This window comes from Xiphophorus couchianus, chromosome 5 (genome assembly GCF_001444195.1).
Source record: "Xiphophorus couchianus chromosome 5, X_couchianus-1.0, whole genome shotgun sequence".
In the NCBI taxonomy this organism is placed as follows: Eukaryota; Metazoa; Chordata; class Actinopteri; order Cyprinodontiformes; family Poeciliidae; genus Xiphophorus; species Xiphophorus couchianus.
In genome coordinates, this window is record NC_040232.1 from 34,763,191 (window position 1) to 34,786,710 (window position 23,520).

At 41.0% G+C, this 23,520-nt stretch overlaps 1 protein-coding gene across 1 annotated transcript; it reads right to left on the reverse strand.

The window, feature by feature from the left end:
- Nucleotides 1–1,014: 1,014 nt before the first annotated feature.
- Nucleotides 1,015–23,084, reverse strand: pdgfba (platelet-derived growth factor beta polypeptide a). Its single transcript, XM_028018501.1, has 7 exons — nt 22,113–23,084; nt 11,379–11,481; nt 9,497–9,562; nt 9,187–9,380; nt 5,826–6,936; nt 2,341–2,479; nt 1,015–1,972 (listed from the first exon to the last, which is right to left on the reverse strand). Exons 1-6 carry the CDS (start codon nt 22,185–22,187, stop codon nt 2,349–2,351), a joined length of 1,680 nt encoding a protein of 559 aa, XP_027874302.1. The 5' UTR covers nt 22,188–23,084; the 3' UTR covers nt 1,015–1,972; nt 2,341–2,348.
- Between the last annotated feature and the right edge of the window lie 436 nt (nt 23,085–23,520).

The following is a 23,520-nucleotide window of genomic DNA, read 5'->3' on the forward strand; positions in this document are numbered from 1 at the left end:
CGCCCGTACTCCAAAATCACCTCTAGCCGAATTTCCAGAGGGACAAAGTCAAACGTCTTCTCCAAGTCCGCAAAACACATTTAAACTGGTTGGGCAAACTCCCATGCACCTCCAGGACCCTGCATCCTACTGGTAGTGTTTACATGCTAGTCTCTTTAAGTGCTAGTGATAGCTCTGATGCTAATGTTTGCCTTAAAAATAAGCATTTTAGCTCATTTTTGATATGTTATCTACATTTAGCAAACTAAATGGAGTAAGTCAATGTGCGTCCACATGCTAGTAATGCCCCACAGAATTTAAGCTAGCCTTATAATTTTAGCTAATTTTAGTTTACATACTAATGTTTGCATACTGAGTTGAGTAAGTCACTGGAGGTCAAACATGCTAGTGATACCCCACATGCTACTGACAGAATTAAAGCTAACTCTAGCATTTTTGCTCATTTTCAGCATTAGATCACCTGATATGGATCCGACCAATACGCACATGTTGGCAGACACCTTTTAAATTTCTGCAGAAATGTTCTGGTTTAAAAATATTCTTGCAGAACTGAACATGCTACTAAAACGAGCTCATGTGAAAAACGCTTAACTATTGCTTCTAAAATGATTCCCCCCCTCCGTCCCCCCATCTTTTCGAGTTGTGTGTAGATTTGGTCTTTCTCATCATTCCTGTCAGGTTCCCGGACCCCTCTCAGGACCCTTAGTATGCTCTCACCCTTTCTGTCATTCATCACGTTGTCATTCCTGAGCTGACAGCCTCCCTCCCTTGTCCTGCTGTCAAACATTCGATACTCCTCTGTTGACATATCTGTCCATGAGTACCTATAGCAACCAGAAACTCTGCTGACCGCTGCTTTGCTTCGTGTGACGGTGCCACATGACTTGCAGTCATAGAGCAAAGATTAGCAGGTGATTCTAATATGCAACGTGCAGCTAAACACACAAAGTGCATAAGTGCAGGCGCTGATAATGTGCATGGTTTTTCTTCAGTTGCCCAAAGATATCACTGCAATTTTTCTTGATCATTTTTTTATTATTTTTTATGAAAAATAACATTCATTACAGTACAACCAAATATTACATGTCTGTGGCAATAATTACACTTGAGAACCAAACGACTTCATATCCTCCTCTTCAATAAGTTAAGAAATACTTTTTTTTCTCTTTCACCAGGAAATAATTTTCTTAAAAGCTTTCTTTTTTCTTACAATGTAGCATCATCTACATAACTGGTTCACAACAGCCTCTAAAAGACATGTCTTTAAGACTTGTGGATATCTATAGCATTTTGTTAAAGCAGGCGTTTTAGTTGCTGTTCTGTTTATTTTATTAGACAGTAGTAATGATTGAGCAGGTTACTAATATTGTCCTGTACAATTAGCTACAGTACATAGTAGACTCTAAAGTCGGTGTGGTATGATCAGTGTGCTACTACTCCAGTGTTACATTATATTAGACTCAAACATTTCAGGATAACAGTATTTTTTTTTTGGCACTGAGGCCAAGGCTGTAGGCTACAGTTTCCAGTCTTCCCAGTGTAGAAATCCAGTTCTCCTGGTCAGTTCGCTTTTTTTATTATTATTATTTCAAACTCCATGTTTAGCCCCAAATCAGCAATTCAATATCCATCTTGGCTATTAAGCAACTTGTTGAAAGTAGCCAGTCAATGGCTGCCTCTTGTCCTGCGTTCCTGAAGCGCTGTACAGATAGATCCTCATTTAGTTCATCCATTTGTGCTTTTAAGGTGACACAAGTTGAGGTCCAGTGTTTAGTGTGTCAAAGCCTCTCTGAGTTGAGGAGTTCACGAGATTGCACTTGTTAAATCCAGACTAATGGATGTTTTGTAGCATCTCCAGAGCTGGAAAGGCGACTTTCTGCCAAGCCGAGTACGTAAAAGAGCAGGTCTGAACATCCAGCTTGAGGAAACGCATCGTTCATCTCCACAACCTTTCATTCTGCAGAGCCGCTTCCTGTTGGACAAACAAATAAGCAAAATTTTAAACATATGACTTTTAAAAAAAATTATCCACCTTCTGATTTAACTCAGATTTATAATTGGGGACTACAACTACCAGCTTTCAGAATGTGTTTCCTGCCCTTCGTATCATGAGACGACAGTTTTTATTCATCATTTATTAGCATCTTATATAGTGCAACTAGCGCTACTAAAACAGAAGCCTCCGTGATTTCCACACAATGTAGGCCCTTCCCTTAATTTCAGAATGCTATCAAGATTTTGTTTGCAGAAAACGTCCGCTCTCTGCTTACGTAACCGAGGGTTTGCGAGCATAAACTTTATTAAACAAAATGTACTCCTCCATGCCTGTAGGTTTCTTACCTTCATCGCTACATGATCATAGCCCTCATAGCAGCTTTGCTGATACGTTTGCGGTGTTTTCTTTTTCTGCGGCGAGGAGAAGCGGGTCGGAACGGTACCTGACGAGCTGCCATCGACGCGGGTACCACAGTGGACAACGCTGTAGGAGAAAACACACAGAACAAAAAATGACAGGATTAGGCGAATTGGGATGGCAATAAAAGCGGGTTGGACGTCGGCCGGACATGTCTGCGCAAAAGTAAATTTTTATGACGTTCGCGTCCTCTGTGTCGCACAGTAACCTGCAGGGGACAGGGTGCATACTGAATTGTTTCATATGTGACACCAAGCTGATAAGGCCGACTGTCGTCACCGTCTTGTGGACGAAATGGTGCAAAATATTGAAGAGCGTCTGATGGAAGATGTTAGAAAATACAGAAAGTCGTAGGATGCATGAAAAAGAGGGAACAAAGCGACTTCCACCGAGGAAGGAAATGGCTCAGACACTGAGCAAGGTTGAGGCTAGAGACATAGCAGCTGAAATTTTGGGAAATGAAGGAATTTGTCATGAGAAGTCCCTACTCCTGATTATGAAATCTCAATGGCCCACGGACCGTGCACAGGGAAATCAACATGGCTCACAGGTAGGCCTGACTTTATGAGAGCCACATTAGTTTTTAATGTGGTATTTTTTTATCCCCACTGAGAAAAGGGACCTAAATTAAGGGTTAATGCTTTCCAAAACCTATCTTGTAAAATTATGCAAATAAAAAGATGTATTTGTTTTAAGGCTTATTAAGTGGTTAACAGACTGAATTTATTTAGGGATTTTTCCAGTCACACCGACCAATCAAAGCATGACACTAATGGAAGGGATGGCAATAAAAGAGGGTTGGATGTCACCCATTTGCGCACACACACACACACACACACGCACACACACACGCAGGCAACACTGATAAACAGATCAGTAAGCCACTTGAGTTAAGTGAATTGCCCAAGGGCACATCAACATCTGACAGGAGAAAAACTGGAACCAAACACACAACTTTCACATTACAAGACGACTACTCTTCCGACTGAGTCACAGTTGCCCCGCCTTCTTTTACCAAGTGGGTCAATAAAGATGCAGGGTGGTGCAATCGGGCAACAATGAGCACAGAAACACACATTCATGGCAGGTTTTCAGTTAAAGAGAGCAGTAGCTAGCACAAACCTGAACCACAGATTGGTTTAAAGGAAAGCGACAGGAAGGAAAAACCCTGGATTTTGAATTTGACCAACTGTGCCCTGAAGGGACCTGAACTCGGTTCAACAGAGATTCTGCTACACGTACGTTTGAGCTCACGCTTCGAATGCAGAACACAGAACAAGTGAGGACAAATAGTTGGACACGTCGGTGTGCTGCTGTTTATTTAGGCATGTACAGATTGCTACATCCTCCCAGATAAACATACTTAGTCACTCGTGAGTTACAAACTAAGATTGCAATCTTTGTTCTTCACCTATACAAAGGAGAAAAGTGGCAGATAATCTTCAATATTTTTCACCGTTATGCCAGGCGATCTGACTGGGCGACAGCGGCTCACTGGGTAGAGTAGTCGTCTTGTAACTGAAAGGTTATGACCTTGGTTACAACTTATGCCTATCACATGTCAATTTGACAAGAAACTTAACCCCAAGTTGCCTCCTGCTCTGTGGGTTGGTGTATAAATGTGTGCAGATTTGTGAGCATGAATGGATAAATATGGCTGTAGTGTAAAGAGTTTTGAGTTTATGAGTAGAAAAACTCCATATAGATTCAGTCGATGCACCATTGTGGAGCGTCATCATGTTTCTTTGGTGCTCGGCCTTTTAGCTTCAGCTACTTTCTGTTTTGGTCATTTCTTTATTTGTTTTCTTATATCTTGTCATTCTAGTTTATTTCTTGTGTTAGTTCAGTGTGTTTTGCATTTATTTTGTTGGATTAACCCAACCTGCCGTTCTGCTCCCCATCCCAATAGTTAATTTCTTCCTCATTTGCCTCTACCTGCTCCTTTCCCCAGCTGGATCCATTCTGGTTCCTTTAGTCATTTCCACCTCTTCCTCAGTATTTATGCCTCTTCTACACTTAAACTCTATCTGTGGCTTTGCGTTTCCTTGTCTCCCATCATTTCTCAACACTCCATCTGTTCAGTTATTTCAGCTGATTCTCCTGAGACCGAGTCCAGACTTTCCAAGGTCAAGACCATGACTGAGTCCGAATGCTTAGAGATCGACAAATATTACAGGACACTGTCTATTTTGCACATCATCAAAGGCAAAAATGAATGAAAAAGTAATTAATTACGCAACCAAAATCACTTCTTGGATTTGAACAAGAAGTGGATTAGTTTATTATGTTTATTGTCATAATAAACTAATGTTTAAGCTATTAAACGTGGCCATACATTGATACACATTCCCTAATCTGAATTCATCTGCTTACATTGGACAATACTTGTATTATATGTTTAAAAAAAAACAACCAGTGAGAGTAATAAATGTGCATTTAGTTGTAACTTGACGCGTTCAATAAAATAAAATAATTTAAAAAATGCGGTCATATAACAACGAAAATAGTAAAAAAACGTTAAACAGTCGGCAACAAACCAGTGTGAAGCAGAGGCAGCGGATTACAGATGCCAAGAGAAAATAATGACTATAAAACAGCGAAGCTACGACTAAATTTAAGTTTTGGCTTCATGATTTTCCTTTTCTTCATCAGCCGTTCAGTGAGTTTTGCACGTGGAACAGTGACACTGATATCACTGGACAGAGCAGCGTTTGGGCTTTCATTAGAAAGGTTTCTGGCATTAAAATGTTGCTGCTTTGTGTTTTTCTGGGTATACAGGTTAGGGGTCTATTTACATTTTTTTCATTTAGCTGTTTAGTGTCCAAACTGGTTGTTGTGTATGGATTTTGATCGATTTTGTTGGATTTTGATCGATTTTGTTGGCTTTGGTTGTGAACATTCACATGCAGTAAGACTTTCATTTGCAATAATAACATTGTATCATTTCCGGGACGGCAGATGAACACTGATCGCTTATTGCTTCACATTCAGATTGTTGTTGTGGGTGAAAATGACAAGGCTTCGCGTTTTTCTATTTTTGACAAAAACTAGAGTCTTGAATTGGCCTTGACCCGGTTTGTCTAGGCCCTACAGAACGAGACCGGGACGTAACGTTCTGCAACCAAGTATAAAATACACCATCGCAAAATGAGAAAACGCAAATGGTTGTAATACACATTGTAATATAAACATATAACTATGGTTAGGAATTTTGTTTCAAAGTCAAGCTGAACAGCAGGGTTCAGTCTCTAAGTTTGAGTAAAACAAACTGAAGAAAAGTAGATTTGTTTGTGTGTGAAATAAAGATGTAATTACAACACTGAGTCTTGCAGCTGGTAAAGTGACGCAGCATTCAAACTGTTATAATCCAACAGGTGTCATCACTACATTGTCTCAGAAATGTAAGAATTACCTGATTTAAATGTTGTTGGTTTTGGTCTTTGGTGAGGATGCAGATGAGGGTCTTTTTCCGGTTCACTCTGTACCATCTCCAGTATCTTCTTTCGTCTCTCCTTCTCTGTTAAATGGTCTGCCCCCCCACTTAATTTAGAGTCATTTTCCTTCTCTTGATTGGCTGCCTCCGCTCGACCCGAGTCACCGCTAACTGCGGACCCGCTTTCTTCCCTCTCGGTCCCGTCTTTTGGACCGTCTCCTTTGCTCTCCACCTGTTTGTGACGAGTGACCTCTCCATACGTTTGGCTCGTCACCGAGTCTTTTTGAATTACAGTTGTGAAAGAAGTGGGATTTTGTCCCGTCGTGGGCGCCGGGGTCATGCTGACGGGCGGGGAAGCGCTGTCCGACTGGGGAGCATGAAGCAGATACTGCGTCTTCATCTCATGGTCCTCATCTCCTCTGGGGTTGTATTGTTGCGAGAGGTGAGGATGTTGTTGTTGTTGATGATGATGATGATGATGCTCCTGCCTCTGCTGGTGCTTTAACAGTTCTTGTTGTCGCTGTTCGTGGTCGGGACGGTGCGCCTCCCCGCTGGTCTTCTCGCGGCTCCTGTCGAAGCCGCTCTCGTGTCCGACTTGCTGTGGACTTTCCAGAACGCTGTGCTCTGCCTTCGCCTCAGACGGCCAGGTTCCGACTGAGCCGAGAAACCCGGCCGTCGTGAGTCGGGTCTCCGCGTATGTGGGGGCTTGATGCGCTCGGGGCTGCGACCAGCGCACCAGCTGAGTGTAGCTGCCCTGCTGCCACTGCCTCGCCAACGGATCTTGCTTGTGCGGAAGCTGGTGGTGCTGGTTGTGCTTGAGGTCGTCGTGGCGGTGGAGGTCCGCCTTGGAGGTGGGAGTCTTTGGTGGAAGCGGGTGGGAGCTGTGGGATGGGAAAAGACGTAGGGAGGATGTAGGGTATCTTTGCGGGGGAGCTGGAAGAGGGTTTGGTTGAGAGTCGAAGACGGTCGATGAAGAAGACGACGATGTGGAGGGAGGGATCACCTGCAGCAGACAGCTCACGTGATCCACTACTTGGATGATGGCGGTTTCAATGAAACGTTTCTCGTCCTTGAACACAAACTTTTTTACCTGAGCAAGACAGATGAAAGACCAAATAAGAAAACTGTTTGTTTTTGATAAAGACATGATGGTGCATAAAATAGAAATTGTAAACTTTCAGTTTTCTAAACCTGTTGCATAAATATACCCACCAACCCCTTGAGTAAATCAATCAGTTCAATTGATGGTTGACATGAAGAGCAATCCAATCAATCAATCAATCAATCAATCACAAATGAGCAACTGAATACATTTAGGCAGCTGTGTGTGGTAAAGGCAGCTTACCAAGGTCCAAAACAAGCATCAAAATAGGGATAAAATGGGATTTAATCAACTTTCTTGTGAGGATGAATTGGTCTGAGAATTGAACACGAAGACATTGTATCCACACTACACATCCAGGTAGCTGGGGGTATCATGGACTTTTTTCTTTGCATCCCTTAGTCCAGGGGCACCCAGAGTCAGTCCTTCAGAGCTGGCATCCTGCATGTTCTAGTTCTCTCCCTGCTGGTAATAACAACCTCTTCAGCAAGTCAATGTTCTCCTTAGGCCTTCTAACGAGCCATCATTTGATCCAGGTGCGTTAAACCAGGAAGAGAACTAGAACATGCAGGATGCCGGCCCTTGAGGACCCACTTTGGGCTCCCCTGCCTTAGACCTCTTAAGACTACAAGATGATTGCTGCTGACCATTATCTATCCCTTTATGACCTTTATTTACCCCTCTGATGGCAACTTCTAATATACCGCAAAACTTGAATCTTCTCACATCGGTTTGTTGGACGTGATGTTGGGTTAAATGTCTGTTTGTTTGTTACCCCAGCAGCCTCCCCAATCATTCTCAACACTGTTGCAACTTTGGGATATGATGGAAAGGGAGATTCACATCACCATAATAGCAACTGCATGATGCCATGACAACCACACGGACCAAAAACTAAGGAATGTGTCCGACGCCTTTTTCAATCTACGCTACCAAGAGATGAAGGCAAATGGAGTCCAACCTGGTAAACCTGATAAATTGGCCGGTGAGTGTAACAATCCGTATTTAATGTTGTTGACTTCCTAGTATTGACATCTGATTCCATAGTTTTAAGTGGCTGCCTGTCAGGACCTGCTTACTCCTCAAGTTCACAAAGTGAAGCTGAGATTCCTGTTTGTAAAAATTCCTGCCTGTAAATTGATTCAAACGGTCTATGCAAGCTATCATTAATCATTCAAACAATAGAATAAAAATACCACACAGCTTTCATCACCTTTCTAACATCTACCCATTAGTCTGGCTTCCATAATGGCATGTCAATACAGAAATGTATCAGTCTGCTTACAAAATCACAAAATAAACAAAAACCTAATGGTAATTTGTGCAGGGTGACTTGTAAGAATTTAATTAGAACTTCAAAATGTTCTGCTAGAATTTTGTTGTCACTTCAACCTTTAATATGTGAGAATATGAAATGATCCAAAAATCAACGAGATAACTTGGGGACGGGGGGAAGACGGTTGTTTTGTTGCATTTCAAGCAGCTTGTAGATACAATTCAATCATTTCTTCTTAAATGAAAAGGTTTGTTTGGTTCATTATTTATGAAGCATTAAATCAATTAAAAAGTGCTTTTCTCTGTCCACATTCTGCAATCTGCTCCTCTGAATGAACTCATTTCCAGTTAAATGTCATTACTGCAGTGAGATCCAGAACCATTTCCCTACAAAGACCAGTAAACAGTTTGATGTTGCTTAACAACCGCTCCTAAGAAAGAGGTTAGGTAGCAACCTCAATGTAACCCAGAGTAAGACGTTGTGAGACAATGTCGCAACTTTGTTTAGGATAATATTTTGAAGCAAGAACGTAGTTCTTGGGTAATGGAAAAGCATGTATCTCAGTGTTCAGAGTGATGAAGGTACAGTATATACAGTATATATATATATATATTTTACTGTACTGCACTGTTTCATCTCTAGTGTAAAATCCGCTAAACTTGAACTTAAACACTGAGCAGTCATGATTTAATTCACCATTTGAGATTTACAAAATCTTTATTTGTGGGAAATGAATTTTCAATGCATTATGGGAGCAGCAGCACTTTAGGTAAACACTGTTATACTAGTTAAAAAAAAACAACTTCACATCCTCTAATCAAGAAATGTAATTAACCAATACGTCAAAAATAGCTTTTTTTTTCATTTGGGGGAAGTTAAACATGATAAACTTTTCTTCAGCTGTCACTTTACAGAAGGTGATGAAAAGTCATGCTTTAATGGCAGCCGTATTTGTTGCGTACCTCCAGGTTTCGGGTGGCGTTAACGACGGGGGCACAATGCATGTGTCTGGAGTTGCAGCAGCCTGAACATCGCTGCACCTCCACACACAGAGGGAACACCAGGAAGTTGCCGTTGCTACGATCCACCATGGATCTCGTTATCTCCATCACCTCTGTTCTGACTTTACAGTCCGCCTTCTGGGCTTTCTGAACTTCTACGCCAAGAAACATAAGATCAAAACTAAGATAAGAATTATTTTTAAAAAAAAACATAAAATATCAAAATAAAAGAAGAGCAATGCTGGGAACAGAAGGAGATAAGGAAACCTACCAAGACTTCTAATGTATCGACCGTGGACAGGGCTTAGAGGACTGTCATGCTCGTCCTCTTTATCTTCTGTAGTAAAGAAATCAAAAGGATAAGGCACAGTTAGGTCACCTTTACATTTTACAGCATTGATCTTGAATACAAAAGTTAAGCATGTAAAACATGAGCAGCCTGTTGGGCAGATTTATGCCAAGCTCATTGTTCAACTCACAAAGGAAGCCTTTTTTTTAACCTCTCTCAAACAATTAGGCTATTTTCTGCCACAATTTGTCTCGCTGCTGTCAAGAAAATTGTGGAACAAAAATATGACTTGTTAAATATAGCTCATGCGTGTGTACATATACTCTCATTTCACACTGTAGCCCCCAAGTCCTAATTATACTCCTGGTGTAGGCTGCTTTGGCCAATGTGTCAGTGTGTGTTGTGTGTGTTTCCAAAACACAAATAAAGGTGTTACTTGGTTGCCTGCTAACTTTAATTAGCTGCCTGGAGTTGAAGGATTTTGTTTACAGAGGTTGCTAGGTGTCCATTTATCTGTATCTAAATAAACTGCAAATGTAATTTATTTATGTATTGTCATTTGTTAAAAGAAGCATTCGCAGTGTGAATGGTTATTTTACATTTAGTATAGCATCAATTTTAAGACCATTCAGAACTGTTAAATATACAGAGGCCACTACAGATGGAAACTAGCTGAAGCTAAATCTGGTGCAAAGCATTTTTTTGTTAACGTGTTTCGCACACTGTCCTGTTGTAAGAAAAAAACAAATTTCAATCAATAACAATCAATAAAATGCAAATGGTTAAGTCAATTTCTAAAACAAAGAAAAAAGAGAATTTCTCTGCCATCGTTTCTGAGAGAGGCTTATTTCTGTCATGGCTAACTTGGCTACATAAACATGCTAACGTGGCTACTAGCATGTGAATGTCGCATTAACAGAGTGTAGCTCAGGATTATACTTTGTTAAAAATCTTTTGACAACACAATTTTTTTTATCATTTATGTCACTAAGTTAATAATTAATATCATTAATAATTATTGCTGCATTATTGTGTGATAGCAACATGCTACTCGGACTTCCTCCCATAGTCCAATGGGGCGTGTATGTTGGGTTAACCGGAGATCCAAAATGGCTTTTATGTTTGATTCAAAGGGTAGATGGTTGGCCCTATGATTATCGTATTGAGTAATTTTTTTTATGAAGCTATTTAAAAGCCATAAGACCATTTGTAATGGCTCACTTGCCTACATGCTAGAATGTCCTGTAAAGACCAATTAAGTTGCGTCAGCCTCATGAAAAAGTTTATTCTAAATTAAAAAGATTTTGAGTCACTTCCCTCATGCCCTGTTTCTAAGCATCCTTCCCTCTGCTTGTTCCTCTCTGTGGCCACTGTTATGTCACTGTGTTATTTATACATTATGAGATGATCAAAGTCCCGTCTATTAATACATGTATGTGTGACTTGGTTCCGCTGTGGCACAAGTTTAAAACGGTTTGCTGGTCTGCGTGCAAGCTGCTTCGTTCTTGGACTCTGTGGAGGTGAAGGAAACACGCAGCATGCACGGTCGTCCTGTGGCACAAATGCTCACATCCATAATTCAGGCCTTTTGAGGAATCCAGAGCAGCAGAACAATTCAGTGACCTTGTGCTGGAAGCGGTTTCCCCCTCCTCGCTGTTTCGGTTCCCGAAGTGAAAAAGTTGCTGCCGCTCTCTCTCAGACTTCTGCCATAACCGACTGAGCAATGTAGCCTGGAATGTCTGCTGACACGCTCTCAGACGGCATTTCCCTTCATTCATGACTGTTAAGACACCCCCATCCTCACCTCCTCCATGTCGGTCTAATTAACGTGTGTGTGTGTTTCGGTGTGCGCGGCCAGTGGTACCTATTGTGCTGGACTCCTCCTGCAGCAGCAGCATCAGCTCCTCCACTGAGGAGATGGGAGAGTCCCACACCAGGTCAATCAGTGACTGAGGGAGTGGATCGCCCTGCGGAGACAGACACATACAGTTACAGTGTGTTATTAGCAAGTTTTGGAAACAACATTAATGTTAAAGTAAGCCAATCTGAATGCGTTGCAGTATTCCAGTTCAGTGACCGTGTTCAGTCTGATTTTATCGAAATCTGGTTCGTTTGCCAATGAAGTCAGATTCGTTTGGGGAGGCGTCGAGATTAAATCAGCAGTTTCAGTAATTTAGCTAAAACTTCCACTGCTTTTATTCATGAAGGTTTTTCTACAATGAAGTTGGAAGAGAAAACCTTAAAAAAAAAAAAAAAGCTAGATTTTTTTTACAGAGACATTTTCACCGTTCATTCACTCTGCTACTTTTCAAGAGAGTGAAGGATTTCAGTAGATAACAGGAAGGCTAAACATCGGAGAAAAGCTGATCTGTTTTTCTGTTTCTGCGTTTACCAGCGATCCACACATTAGACTGTTGTTTACAGATATTAATGCTAACAATGATAATTGCTAAAACAGGATGCTAATTACAGTTGTGTCATCTTTTTGCTTTTATTGTAAAATATTATAACCTTGTTTTACAGCGTCTCCTCCATCACATATACATGACACTGTCTCCTATAAATAGCTGACGAATATATAAACACTGTTGGTGGCAGATCAAGAAAAAAAGACACTTAAAACAAATGGGCCATATAATCAACCTATTAATCAGTGGTTTTAAAATTATACAAAGCATTCTGTTTGTTTTTTGTGATTTTGATTCTGACACATATACACTTAAAAAAGTGGTTCTAGAGCAACAGAAGTCTCACACAGTGACATTAGCTGGTTAATTAGTCGGTTTATTAAACTGTTTTAAAAAAGTAGCAGTGACTATATTTTGTTAAATGGAAAATACTTGAAAGTGTCATCCATTATTTTTACACTAAAATCAAGAGGGGCAAATGTTAGTGGGACTGGAGGACGAAGGAAAAAAACATCCAAAAAAGAAAAAAGAAAAGAAAAAGTGGTTTATATAGAGTATCTCTGTCCTTGATCTCCAGTCAAAACTTGCTCCAGTTTCACTTCCTCCTTTGAAGGAAATTAGGGTTGTGATTGGTGTTCGCTGCTTCCTTTCCCTGTCTGTTTACCCACAAGACCCCCCGTTTTTCCCCTCCCTCTCTCCTCCTCTCTTTTTCTCTCTCAATATTTTTTAAAATGTATGTAGTGAAACTATCCATTATTTAAGAAAAGAGCTGAACTGAGAGACTTAATGAGGTTTTAATGAGTGCCGCTGCAGGGACTCCTGATGGATCTGGCGCGGCCGTGCTGCAGGAAAGGCTTGTGGTTTCACTGCGGAGATCAAATGGTGATGGCAGCGAACGTTCTTTGAAGCGTTTTGTTTTGCTTGGCTGTTACTCGATGCCATCTTAGAGAAACAACTGATACAGGAATGTTTAAAAAAAAAAAAGACATGCTGGAACAAATTAAGGGAGGGCAATCATGAGAAGTGAGAACTGAGAAGAAAAAAAACGACGGATCTGTCAGAACTCTCCAGTTTCACTTAATGTATGTTTCTAAACGTTAATTAGTCAAATTTAAATTCCTTAGATGCTCCTATTCATCAACTGTAAATACGCTGCCGAATAGATCTTACTGTGTTGCTTAATTTTTTTCAATATTCCAAATTCACAGAGAACATGGACAATGTGCTCTTATTCAAATTCACCCTTAGTTCCTTTAAATGTGATTTACACTCGCACTGTTTGTGTGTCCAAGCAGCTGGGAAGTGAAACGATATTTCAGAAGTCCTGCATCACAGCGACGACGCACGATCATGATTTAAATACCGGCACACACAAAGTGAAGCTGCAGCTGCATAATCAGCAGCTGGCGCTTTGGACTTCACTCCGCATTGCATCAGTAAACAGAAAACGGTTGCCAAAGCGACGAAAACCATTAAGGAAAAAGAAACGTGTGAGGTTTTTTTTTGTATGAGATGTCAAGGGAAACTGAAACATGAGAGATGATTGAATAATTTTGAGATTAAAATCTTTGCTTCTTCAGAAACGTAAATCAAAAACTACTTTGGACAGAATGTTATATATTTGGCACATTCATTTATTTTGTTTGTGTAATTTTATCACAGCTCATTTCTGGTGCTGTAACAAAACTCAGCCTACAACATCATTTCTCTTTGAGGTAGAGCTGGTATGAAGGTTTTTGTTTTTTTTTTAAGCTGATGTCTGTAAAATTTCGCAAAACTAGAAAAAATAAACATTCAGCAATCGCAGCTAATTTTATGTACATTTCCGAAAATTGAACCAGATACTATCAGCTGTTTTATTTCCTCAGTTGTGACTTCTACACCACTCTGTTCTTCTGGTTCTGGTTCCGTTCCACGTCCCCAGAATCAGAACCAAGCATGGAGCATTCCGTTTTTAAGCTCCTCTACTCTGGAACAAACTTCAAGAAAACTGCAAAACTGCTGAAACATAAAGCTCCTTTCATTAATACCTGAAAAATAGATTTTCTTTTTTTTTTTTTTTTGGCCTGGATTACAACGTTTATTACTCCTCTTTATTCCCCCACAGTAATGTAATGTAAAAATAATCAATACAAAAAAAACAGGTTGTGCCCTTTCAACATGTCATTAATAGAAACAGGCCCACAAATGGCAGCTTGTGTAAATGTGTGTGGCTGTAACTCCACTAGAGTGCCTACAATTAAAATTAGATACGTTTGACTTGAGTTTTTTTCCATCCTTGGTTCTATTTTTCCAGGGTCGTTTACCTCAATAAGGTTTGGCGTTTTATTCAGCTGCATTATAAATTTAGCTCCCACCAAATGGGGGGAAAACAGCAAACACTCTGGTGTCATAGGCAAACAACTAATGAGACGACTTTTACAGCTCACCATGCTCACAAAATCAATAGCTGCTCATGCAAAGAAAACAAAAACAGTCGTTTTAATCCTAGCTTTTGCTTTCGTTTTACCGGAGCAGCTCCAGCTGAATCTTCTGCCGTTTTCATTTCCCCCCTCCACTCCCGGCTTTCTCTCTGCTGCTCTCTGCCTGCTTGGTGGGCGGTGATGGCTAAGGACACCTGGATGACTTTCACCAGCCATTGGCTGACCCACTTTAGCAAACACACACACACTCCTCGTCTCTTTTTGTCCTTTACATACAGATGCTTTAACCACTGTCCGCCCAATTTGTCAAGGCAGCCTTACAACCACACACACACACACTTTTCACTCTACAACAGGCCATTATTTCACTCCCTCCACTCAAATTAGAGTGGAGGGAGGAAATAAGCCTCACCCACTGGTTTAAAATGGCAGCAAGATTTGGACGAACAACAGTAGCTGCGTTTCCATTACGAACGTGCGCAAGACTTTGCCGATGCTCCACCGATGTCGACAGAACGCAGTTTTGCGAATGCGGTGTTTCCGCTAAAAACGAAATGCAATTAAAATCGCGAGCGAATAAGTTTGTTTAGGCGACGAGCGATTAAAAACGCCATCATGCTCTAGTCATGTTTGTAGTTTCATCTTATGTGAAGCTACAAAGTTAAAAACATCGTATATTAAGTAAAAGCAAATAGTAACTTAAAAAGTTCTGACTATTCTTCTTTATTATTGTGTGATGCTTTTAAGTTTGCAGTTTCACCCGGGGGACGACGAGAAATGTAACTTTGATCCCTCGTTTATCTATTGTCAGTACAATGAACTGACAATAAAGTCGACTTTGGAAACGCGCCAATTAAAAAAAAAATGTTTTCGATAAAAGTTTTTTTCTCTAGGATGAGATGGTCTTTCAGATGCATTGAAATTAGTGCATAGAAACACTGAAGCAAATTTACTTTAGTAGTTCCAATTTGCGCAATCAGTGATTTGAGAGCAACGCTTTTTTTCTTTATTTCTCATGCAACACACGCACAATTTGCACAGACGAAATCTCCGATCGCTTCTGCTTCTGGTCCAGCGTGAGTGCTCAGACTGTAGGTCAAAAAGGCAATCCGCTGGGCTGCTGCGACGTACAAGCAGGTCGCAGATGTACTTGCGAAGAACACACACTGCCGGGGGGCCTCGGAGGAAGCCCTGAAGGCAGCGGGGTTTGTAAGGAATGTTTGAGGAGAAAGGTGGAGTGTGTGCTGGAATGTAATTATGGGGGGCCAAGCAGACAGCCAGCGAACACACGCTGTCAGAAAGACGATCAAAGTTTTCAGCAGAGGGCAAACACAAACAACACCGGAGAATCGATGTAACGCTTGAGTCGCAGTCACGCCGAGATGCGACGCCACATGCCTTCTTTTATCAGCGCGGCAGTGGCAGGTCGCCAACTTTATGCTGCAGGAACAAAGAAAGAAAACAAACAAAAAACAAAAACCCAGGCCCGCTGAGCTCGGTGGGTAGTTTTTCAATCACACAGAGCAGCAAGCAGAGCAAACACACACACACACACACACGCCCACACACCACCCCTACGCACGCTGCGCTCCACCCCTGGCTGAAGAGATGAGGGTGTGGGTGATGGATGGAGGGACGGTAAATGAGAAAAGAGGAGAGGAGTTGAGAAAACAATGATGAGCTCCGACTGCAGGGGTACACAAGTTAACATTCTTCTTTTAATGGGAACTTCGGAGAAAGCTCTCACCTTTGTGTTCCTGCACGCCGCACAGATTCCTGCATTGAACCAAAACCCAAAGTGAAAATGGTTTGGTCCAACAAGCTAACGTAAGTTATTCTCTTGAAACCACTTAGGTTTGATCTGCCGTAGTTTTAAAGGAGGCGACTGGTCCAAACTGAGATCAGACGGGATGCAATCTTTGTAAAGATTTAAAGAAGTGTTACTAAACTTTGCCATGTTTTATTCAAAAACATAGTACAACAGCCTGGATGAGCAGTTATTATTTATTGAAATAAGAAACAGTGACAATGTGACACATTGTCTAAAAGAGAATCATCTTTTAGTGTTGGTGATTAGTAAAGGTAGCTATACTAAAACAGTCACCTTGTGGATCCGATATATATCCTCATCAAACATGATTGTGCGCAATATTCATATTGCAAAAGATTGTTTGGAGTCCAATAGCCGTTGGCTAATATGTTCAGAGTGTTCTGAACTTGCATTTTGCATTTTAATGTCGTCTTTAGCTGGTTGGACACAGTCTTGCGGATGAACAAATAGCATCGTCCAAAAATGCTAACGGTCGTAAGATGCACAGATGAGAAAGAAAATAAGCACATATCGCAACGGTTAATGCAATATTATTGTCGTCATATTATTTACCAATATTGTTATCAGTGAAATATCTACCACCAATATTATCGCCATCACGATTTTTACCAATATTATCAATACCGTTGCAATATTTACCAATATTGTTATCACAGCGTTTATCAATATTATCGTCATCGCAATATTTTCTAATATTGTGCAGCACTAGTGCATTCCCTGCAGAACATAGACCAAAAAAAGGTGCAAACATTTCTAAAACCATCATGTTCCACAACAGGTTGAAAGAGTAAAATGATAAAACTGAACAGTTTTGATGTTCAGACTTCCTGTTCTCTGCTCAAACTCTCATTCTCTCATGCAGGATGAATGAACCGCTGGCATGTAGCTTCTTCCACCTCCCTGCTTGCTTTGACTGACTTCGGGTTACCTCATTAATCCATATTCATAAAAATACCTAACGACCAAAAAAATAATAATAAAGTAAAGAGCAATTGTCCAAGTATTTGGCCATGAAGTGGAAGTAATTTGGGGTGAATTAGTGACAACAAATGGGCGAACAAACTGGTGAGTTTATTCTGAGATGCTCTGTATGCAATACGTCAAATGCAAAGTACTACATGAATACAAGTTTAGTTGGATATCATATTTTGATTTAAAAAAATATCAAAATATTTTTTTATCAAAATAAAAAAATACTTTCGTTTTAATTTTATTTTAAAATCAAATAAAATTTGATTTTAAATTTGAAATTTAATAGGCCAAAATTTACTAATTTTGGCCATAATTAATAAATGCTAAAAGTGAGTCATGAGGTCAATATTAGGCCTGCTCTGTAATTTCCATTTGCATCATTCATTGTTCATCATCTCTCTTTCTCTGTCTACCAAATCCTGGAGGTCTGCAGTCTGGTGTTTTGGTCTCAACTAGCCCTTTTGTTTGTTCACAGAGATTTCATCATTTATTTCGTTTGTCATTTCTGTTTTGTTTATTTCCTTTTGGATATTTAAAATGTCTCCCAGTTCCAGTGGTAAATGTTCGTTAGAATTCAAAGTGTATTGATCTTCGAGAATGTGTCCTTGCATTACTGCGCCATTACCGTCATATTACTGGAAACTGGCTTTAAAACAACAATATTATTGTCTACCGTGATAAATCCGGGAATGATTCATCGTCCAGCAAAATCTATCATCGTGATAGGTCAGTTTGTGAGTTAGTTGTATAATATGTCGCCAAGGTTTCTCCAATAGTGTTGCAAATACATATATTTTAACATTCGCCACAGGGATGTACCATTTTCTGTCGTCTTACACTGAGTGATACCTTACTGGGGAACAAAAAAACCCCTCATAAGGCAAGTTGAGGTTCTCAGTTAACCACTGGAGTAGTCCCTGCTACTGCTGTGAAACTTTACAAGATGCTAACATTTCCACTGTCCTGGCTTTAAAACCAAGTGACTTAATGGAACAGCTCTGTACTCCTCTTATTGTGTTTGAAAAAAAAAAAAGTTAAGTGATTAATATCTGAAAACATCTTTTCAGACCAGCTGCTGTGATGAAATCTGCTACATTCTGCACATACTTGCAGCTGCTTCGAAATAAAAGCCTTCCAGGTGTTGGGAGTCTCGCTGAAAGAGTGGATGAGTCACTTTGATGCATGTCGCAATAATCTTTGATTCATCCCAAGCTGCATCATCTGTCCAAAAATCTGATAAAACTTAACATGCATCCTTCAAAAAAAAATTTATTTTATTTTTAGATTTGCAACATTAGCGATCATCCACAACTTCGTATCTTTCTTCATTAATTCTCGCTGAAATCACACCAAACGAGGCTTAACGAATAAATGCTCTTATGTGCCACTGCATATTTTCTATCTGATGTTTGGTGTGACGCACCAACCCCTGACGCGTGCACACACGCACACACACACACACACACACATATGTCACTCTAACATGTACCCAGGCGTCCAGATGTGAGCACACACATGCAGCACAAACTGCACAAAATCCCCAGGCAGATTATTTGTTGTTCTTATGTAAAATGGATCAGGCGAACAGGCGGCGGCCGGCTTGTGCGCCGAGACAATTGCCACAAAAACAACCTGCTTCAAAGTCACCAATCGACAGTTGTTTACTTTTTCAGTAGAAGATGATGGGGGTGGGGGGGCTGAGGTCTAACCTGACGTGAGAGCATTTTTGTGGGTGTAACTCTAGCTCTACAGTGGATCTGAAAAGGAAACGTAATAATTCCCTGCGCATGTGTGGACACGCTTAGCTTGTGTTCAACAACACGTTGTATAAGCGGCAGCGTGTTATTAGATTACGAACGGTAGCGGAGACGCGGCGCTAATGACGTTACTGCGCTGAAAAACTGCTGAATAATCAAGCGGGTGAAAGTGGCCACGTCTGTTCAACAAGTCAGTCAATCAATCAAATTTTATTTGTACAGCACATTTCAGCAGCAAGGCATTTCAAAGTGGCTTACATCATAACAAACACGAAAACACAAAGTCGTGCAACATAGAACCAACAATCAAAACGTGACATTAAGTCAAGTGCCATCGTTAAAATTGTAATTGATTACGTTTTGAATACAACTTTAACCGGCTGGGTTTTTAGCCGAGATTTAAAGGAAGTCAGTGTTTCAGCTGTTTTGCAGTTTTCTGGAAGTTTGTTCCAGATTTGTGGTGCATAGATGCTGAAAGCTGCTTCTTCTCGTTTGGTTCTGGTTCTGGGGATGCAAAGCAGAACCAGAACCGGAAGACCTGAGAGGTCTGGAAGGTTCATACAACAACAGCAGATCTTTGATGTATTGTGGTGCTAAGCCGTTCAGTGATTTGTAAACTGACAACAGTATTTTAAAGTCTATTCTTTGAGCTACCGGGAGCCAGTGGAGGGACTTTAAAACTGGTGTTATGGTCTCTATCTTCCTGGTTTTAGTGAGAACGCGAGCAGCAACAAGTGGATGTAGCAGCCGAACTAAAACAACGTCGTCTCCCCTTTCTGCCGACAAATTGAGCATGCTAACGGTTTAGCCAATCAGCCAGAAACCAGAAGCTGACTAGTTTGCCCTGGATCTGTGCTGATTTGTAAAGTGGCCGGTCAAATGATGAAAAGTCTGATCGACACGCATCAAAACGAAGAGTTTTCACTAATTTTCTGCTACAAATCCACACTGAAGAAAAGAGAATGGAGCTCCAACTTAATTTTTTTTTTTTTGTTAATTTGTTGTTACCTGTAATATAATTAAGTTTATCCAAGTAAATGCATTAAGTTTATCAAGTTGTCATGTTAAACATAAAAAATGCAGTTCGTCAAACTTAATTCAATTACATGTAACAAATTAACACATTTCTTTTTAAGTTGGAGCTCCATTCTCTTTTTTTTCAGTGCATCAACCATCCACATGTACTCTGAACAACTCATTTTATTCCTGAACTGCTCGATTTATATATAAACAACAATCTGTAAAGGTGAGGCATATATTTGATTCATAACCCGTGAAAATCTTATAATTAATTCATTTTCGGCTTCCTCTCCTTATCTTTTGTTTTACGCCCTGAAGGGGGGGAGGAGGGAACTGAAATTAGTGAAAAGTGCAACTAATCAGTCTCTCTATTTATGAGCACTTCCTGCTTTTATAGAAGTTAATTGGAGAGCTGGTTTTGGCAGATCATCCACAAAGAAGAGGAAATCTCCACAAGATCTTTCTGCTCAAGCCATATCAATAATCAGCACATAATCACTATACCGTCAGCACATAATCAGACGGGTCAAAATGAAGCTTCATTTTGTCAACGAACTATAACAGGTTTTTTTTTCTTTCTTTCTTTTTTTGTAGCTGTGCTCGTTTTTGTTTCAGCATGGGGGCTGACAAGAAGCTAAGTGAAACTAAATGTTCTAACAAACCCCATTCTGAGAAAAATGATTTCAGGAACTGGGAACCGGTCTACACCTGTAATGATAAGGTGGAAAAAAAAAAAAACCATTTCAGCATCGAGGTTTAATCTGTGCTGGATGGAGGCAGAGATAACATCTCGCCTTTCTTCTCCATCTTCCAGCGACAGACTGACTCCTCCCTGCACCTGAACACAAGCCTCACGCGGATTTACCGAATCGCAAAGGGAAAACCTCACTGAGCATTTTCTCCTGTTTTAGCAGCTATCCAGCAAATAAAATAGTTGGATATAAGAAATCAGAATCTGCTGAGATTATAATTTTTCTGGACCATTTGGGGTCTGACATTTTATCCAAAGTGATTTTCCAAATCAACCCTGTTTGCAGGGCCGGATTTAGAGGGATGTGGGCCTCTGGGCCCTCTGCCCTATCCATATGCAGAGTTTCCCCCAGTGCATTATAAGCCTGGCGGACCAACAGGCTTTACTTGTGCCCCCGCCAGGCTGAGCATTGCTTAAGTTTTTTTTTTTATGTTTGGATTTTTTAAAACTTTATAGTTGGTGTTCAGATATTAATCTTCTAATCTTTAAATACCACATAATTATCAAGTGATATTTTCAGATCTCCTGTTTTTTAACTCAAAAACACGGCGGCGCGCTGGTTGAATGATTGCCTGAGCGCCCCAACCACCAGGCTTAGCAAGTTTTCTGGGGGAAACCTTGCATAAGTGATCCTGTACGTCAGTGGATATAAACTGATGCATGGTAGATTGAATACATATTGTTCTGAAAAAAAATGCACAATAACTTTCCTCCAAACAAAAAAATCGTTTGGCCGCTCCCAGAAATGAGGCCCTGGGCTTCTGCCCCAGTGCAATCTTTATAAAGTTTTGTCCATTGAGTAGGGATCTAGAATGCTTGAGTCTCATGTACTTCAGGTACAACTGGCCGAAAATATTACAGATATGAAAAGTATGAAATGCATGAAACTTGAAGCGTCATATGCTACCAAATAACAGAACCATGTGTTAACACTGCACACACTGAAACTCAAATTGCACAAAATTCCAATTTTTACCCAAAAGTAGTCCTGAATTGACCCTTCAGAGGCCATCAACATATTGAGACCCCATTACGTAACGTGTCTACTGCCTGGGGCCCATCAGTCTACCAGTGTCAGACCCATTTTATCGTAGCTGGGAATCTATCTCACAGATTGCACATTAGATAGGGATGTAAAGTTATCAAAATAATACAATCCTAATCTATCCTTACTGAAAATTATTCAGAGTAAAATTAGTCCAAACTCTTCATCTCGACTGTAATGCAAAATGTGACGCATTGTTGCCCCAAAAATAAATCTTTAAGCAACTCAATACTGAGAAAATAACCTGACAAAACCCTGAGTCAAATTCCATCATTTAACTTTAAATTCCGACCCAGTGTCTATGTGGTCCTCCATGCTTCCGGCAGGTGCCCCCCCCCCCCCACATCCCCTCCTCACCGATTAGAGGTCATTTGTGTACCGGGCTTCTTACCTCAGCGTTCCCGAGCCGCAGACGGGCCGATAACAGCGCAGCCAGCAGCAGCGGTAGCAGGACCCAGGACTTCATGTTTCCGCCCAGGCTGAGGAGCCGCAGGGGTCCGGCTGGGCATTTAGCACACAGCCCTGGGGGTCCAATCCCGCAGCCGCACCGAACCTCGTCCCAGGAGTGTCGCGTGCGCTGTGTGGCCGCTTTTGCGCAAAAGCACGCGCTGTTATAATATCCTCGTCCAAATGTTTAGGGGTTTTTTTGTTGTTGTTTTTTTCCGCTCACGGTGACTCACGCGCAAGAGAGACGTCTGGATCGACTCTGTCCATGCCGTCGGTCTTTATCAAAACTCACTCAGAGGGTTTCCGGCGGTGGGACCAGTGCGCAGGTGTGGTGACTACCTACCGCACGGTCCTCCTGCCTGCCCACACCGTTCCCACAATGTCCAAGTTCAGTTCAGCTGAGGCTGCTTCCACAAGCCAGTCCGAGTGCGGCTCTGAACGCGTTCGTCAACATGTGGCAAAGTGTTCACTGCGTCCGCTCTCCACGCAAGACTCCACACGGAAAGATGATCAGTTTTCAACAAGCTCCCGCTTCTTAATGTCATTTTTTGTTTGTTTGGGGTTTTTTTTTTTTTTTTTTTCTTTAGCGCGAGAATAACGCAGGTTTCTGCTCACGCGCGGAATTTCTCATCCCTCAAGGTCTGCGCGTTAAAAAAAAAAAGCTGGTTCACCTTGGGAAGAGACGCTTCGCGTGTGATTCTTGTAACGCAACTCTTAAAATCTATCTAACCGCATGTGAAATTCTGCGTCCAAACGGAGCGTTTTTCTCCCTGCATGTCCGTTCCCACGCGTGTTGTTTGCAGCTCGTGCCTCTCGTGGTATGCTGGATCAGGTTGGTCTCGCCTCGCGCGCCTCTCCTCTCTGGTTGCGTCCCGAGCCGTGAGCGGCTTTCAGGGAGCTTGGCCTCTCTCCTCAACTTTTATCCGTCAAGTCAGACAGGGGGTGAAACGAAATTCATACCGGAAGCAGGCTGATTTCTCTTTCAAAATAAAACGGCGTGGGTAACCTTACAACTCTTTCTGTTATTTAACCGTCTTATTACCATCCCCGTTAGTGCCGGCAGGAGTTGTCATTTAGCTGTCATTTATTATTTTATTTACTTATTGGAGGTAGGACTCAATAAGTTCTGTCTTCTCCCTACTTCTTCTCGAACTGGACACGGAAGTTTTGTTTTTTATGTTTAACTTTTGTCATTTATATAATTTTGATCTCCGTATTTTTCTCTGTCATTTTACTTGTTTGAAATAAAGATTGGATTTCAAAGTCAAAAACTCACTTTAATTCTTGCTGAAAGTTAAAATTGTGTTGTAAAAATATGCAGATACTCTCACTCTTGTTGTTTGGTTTTTTGA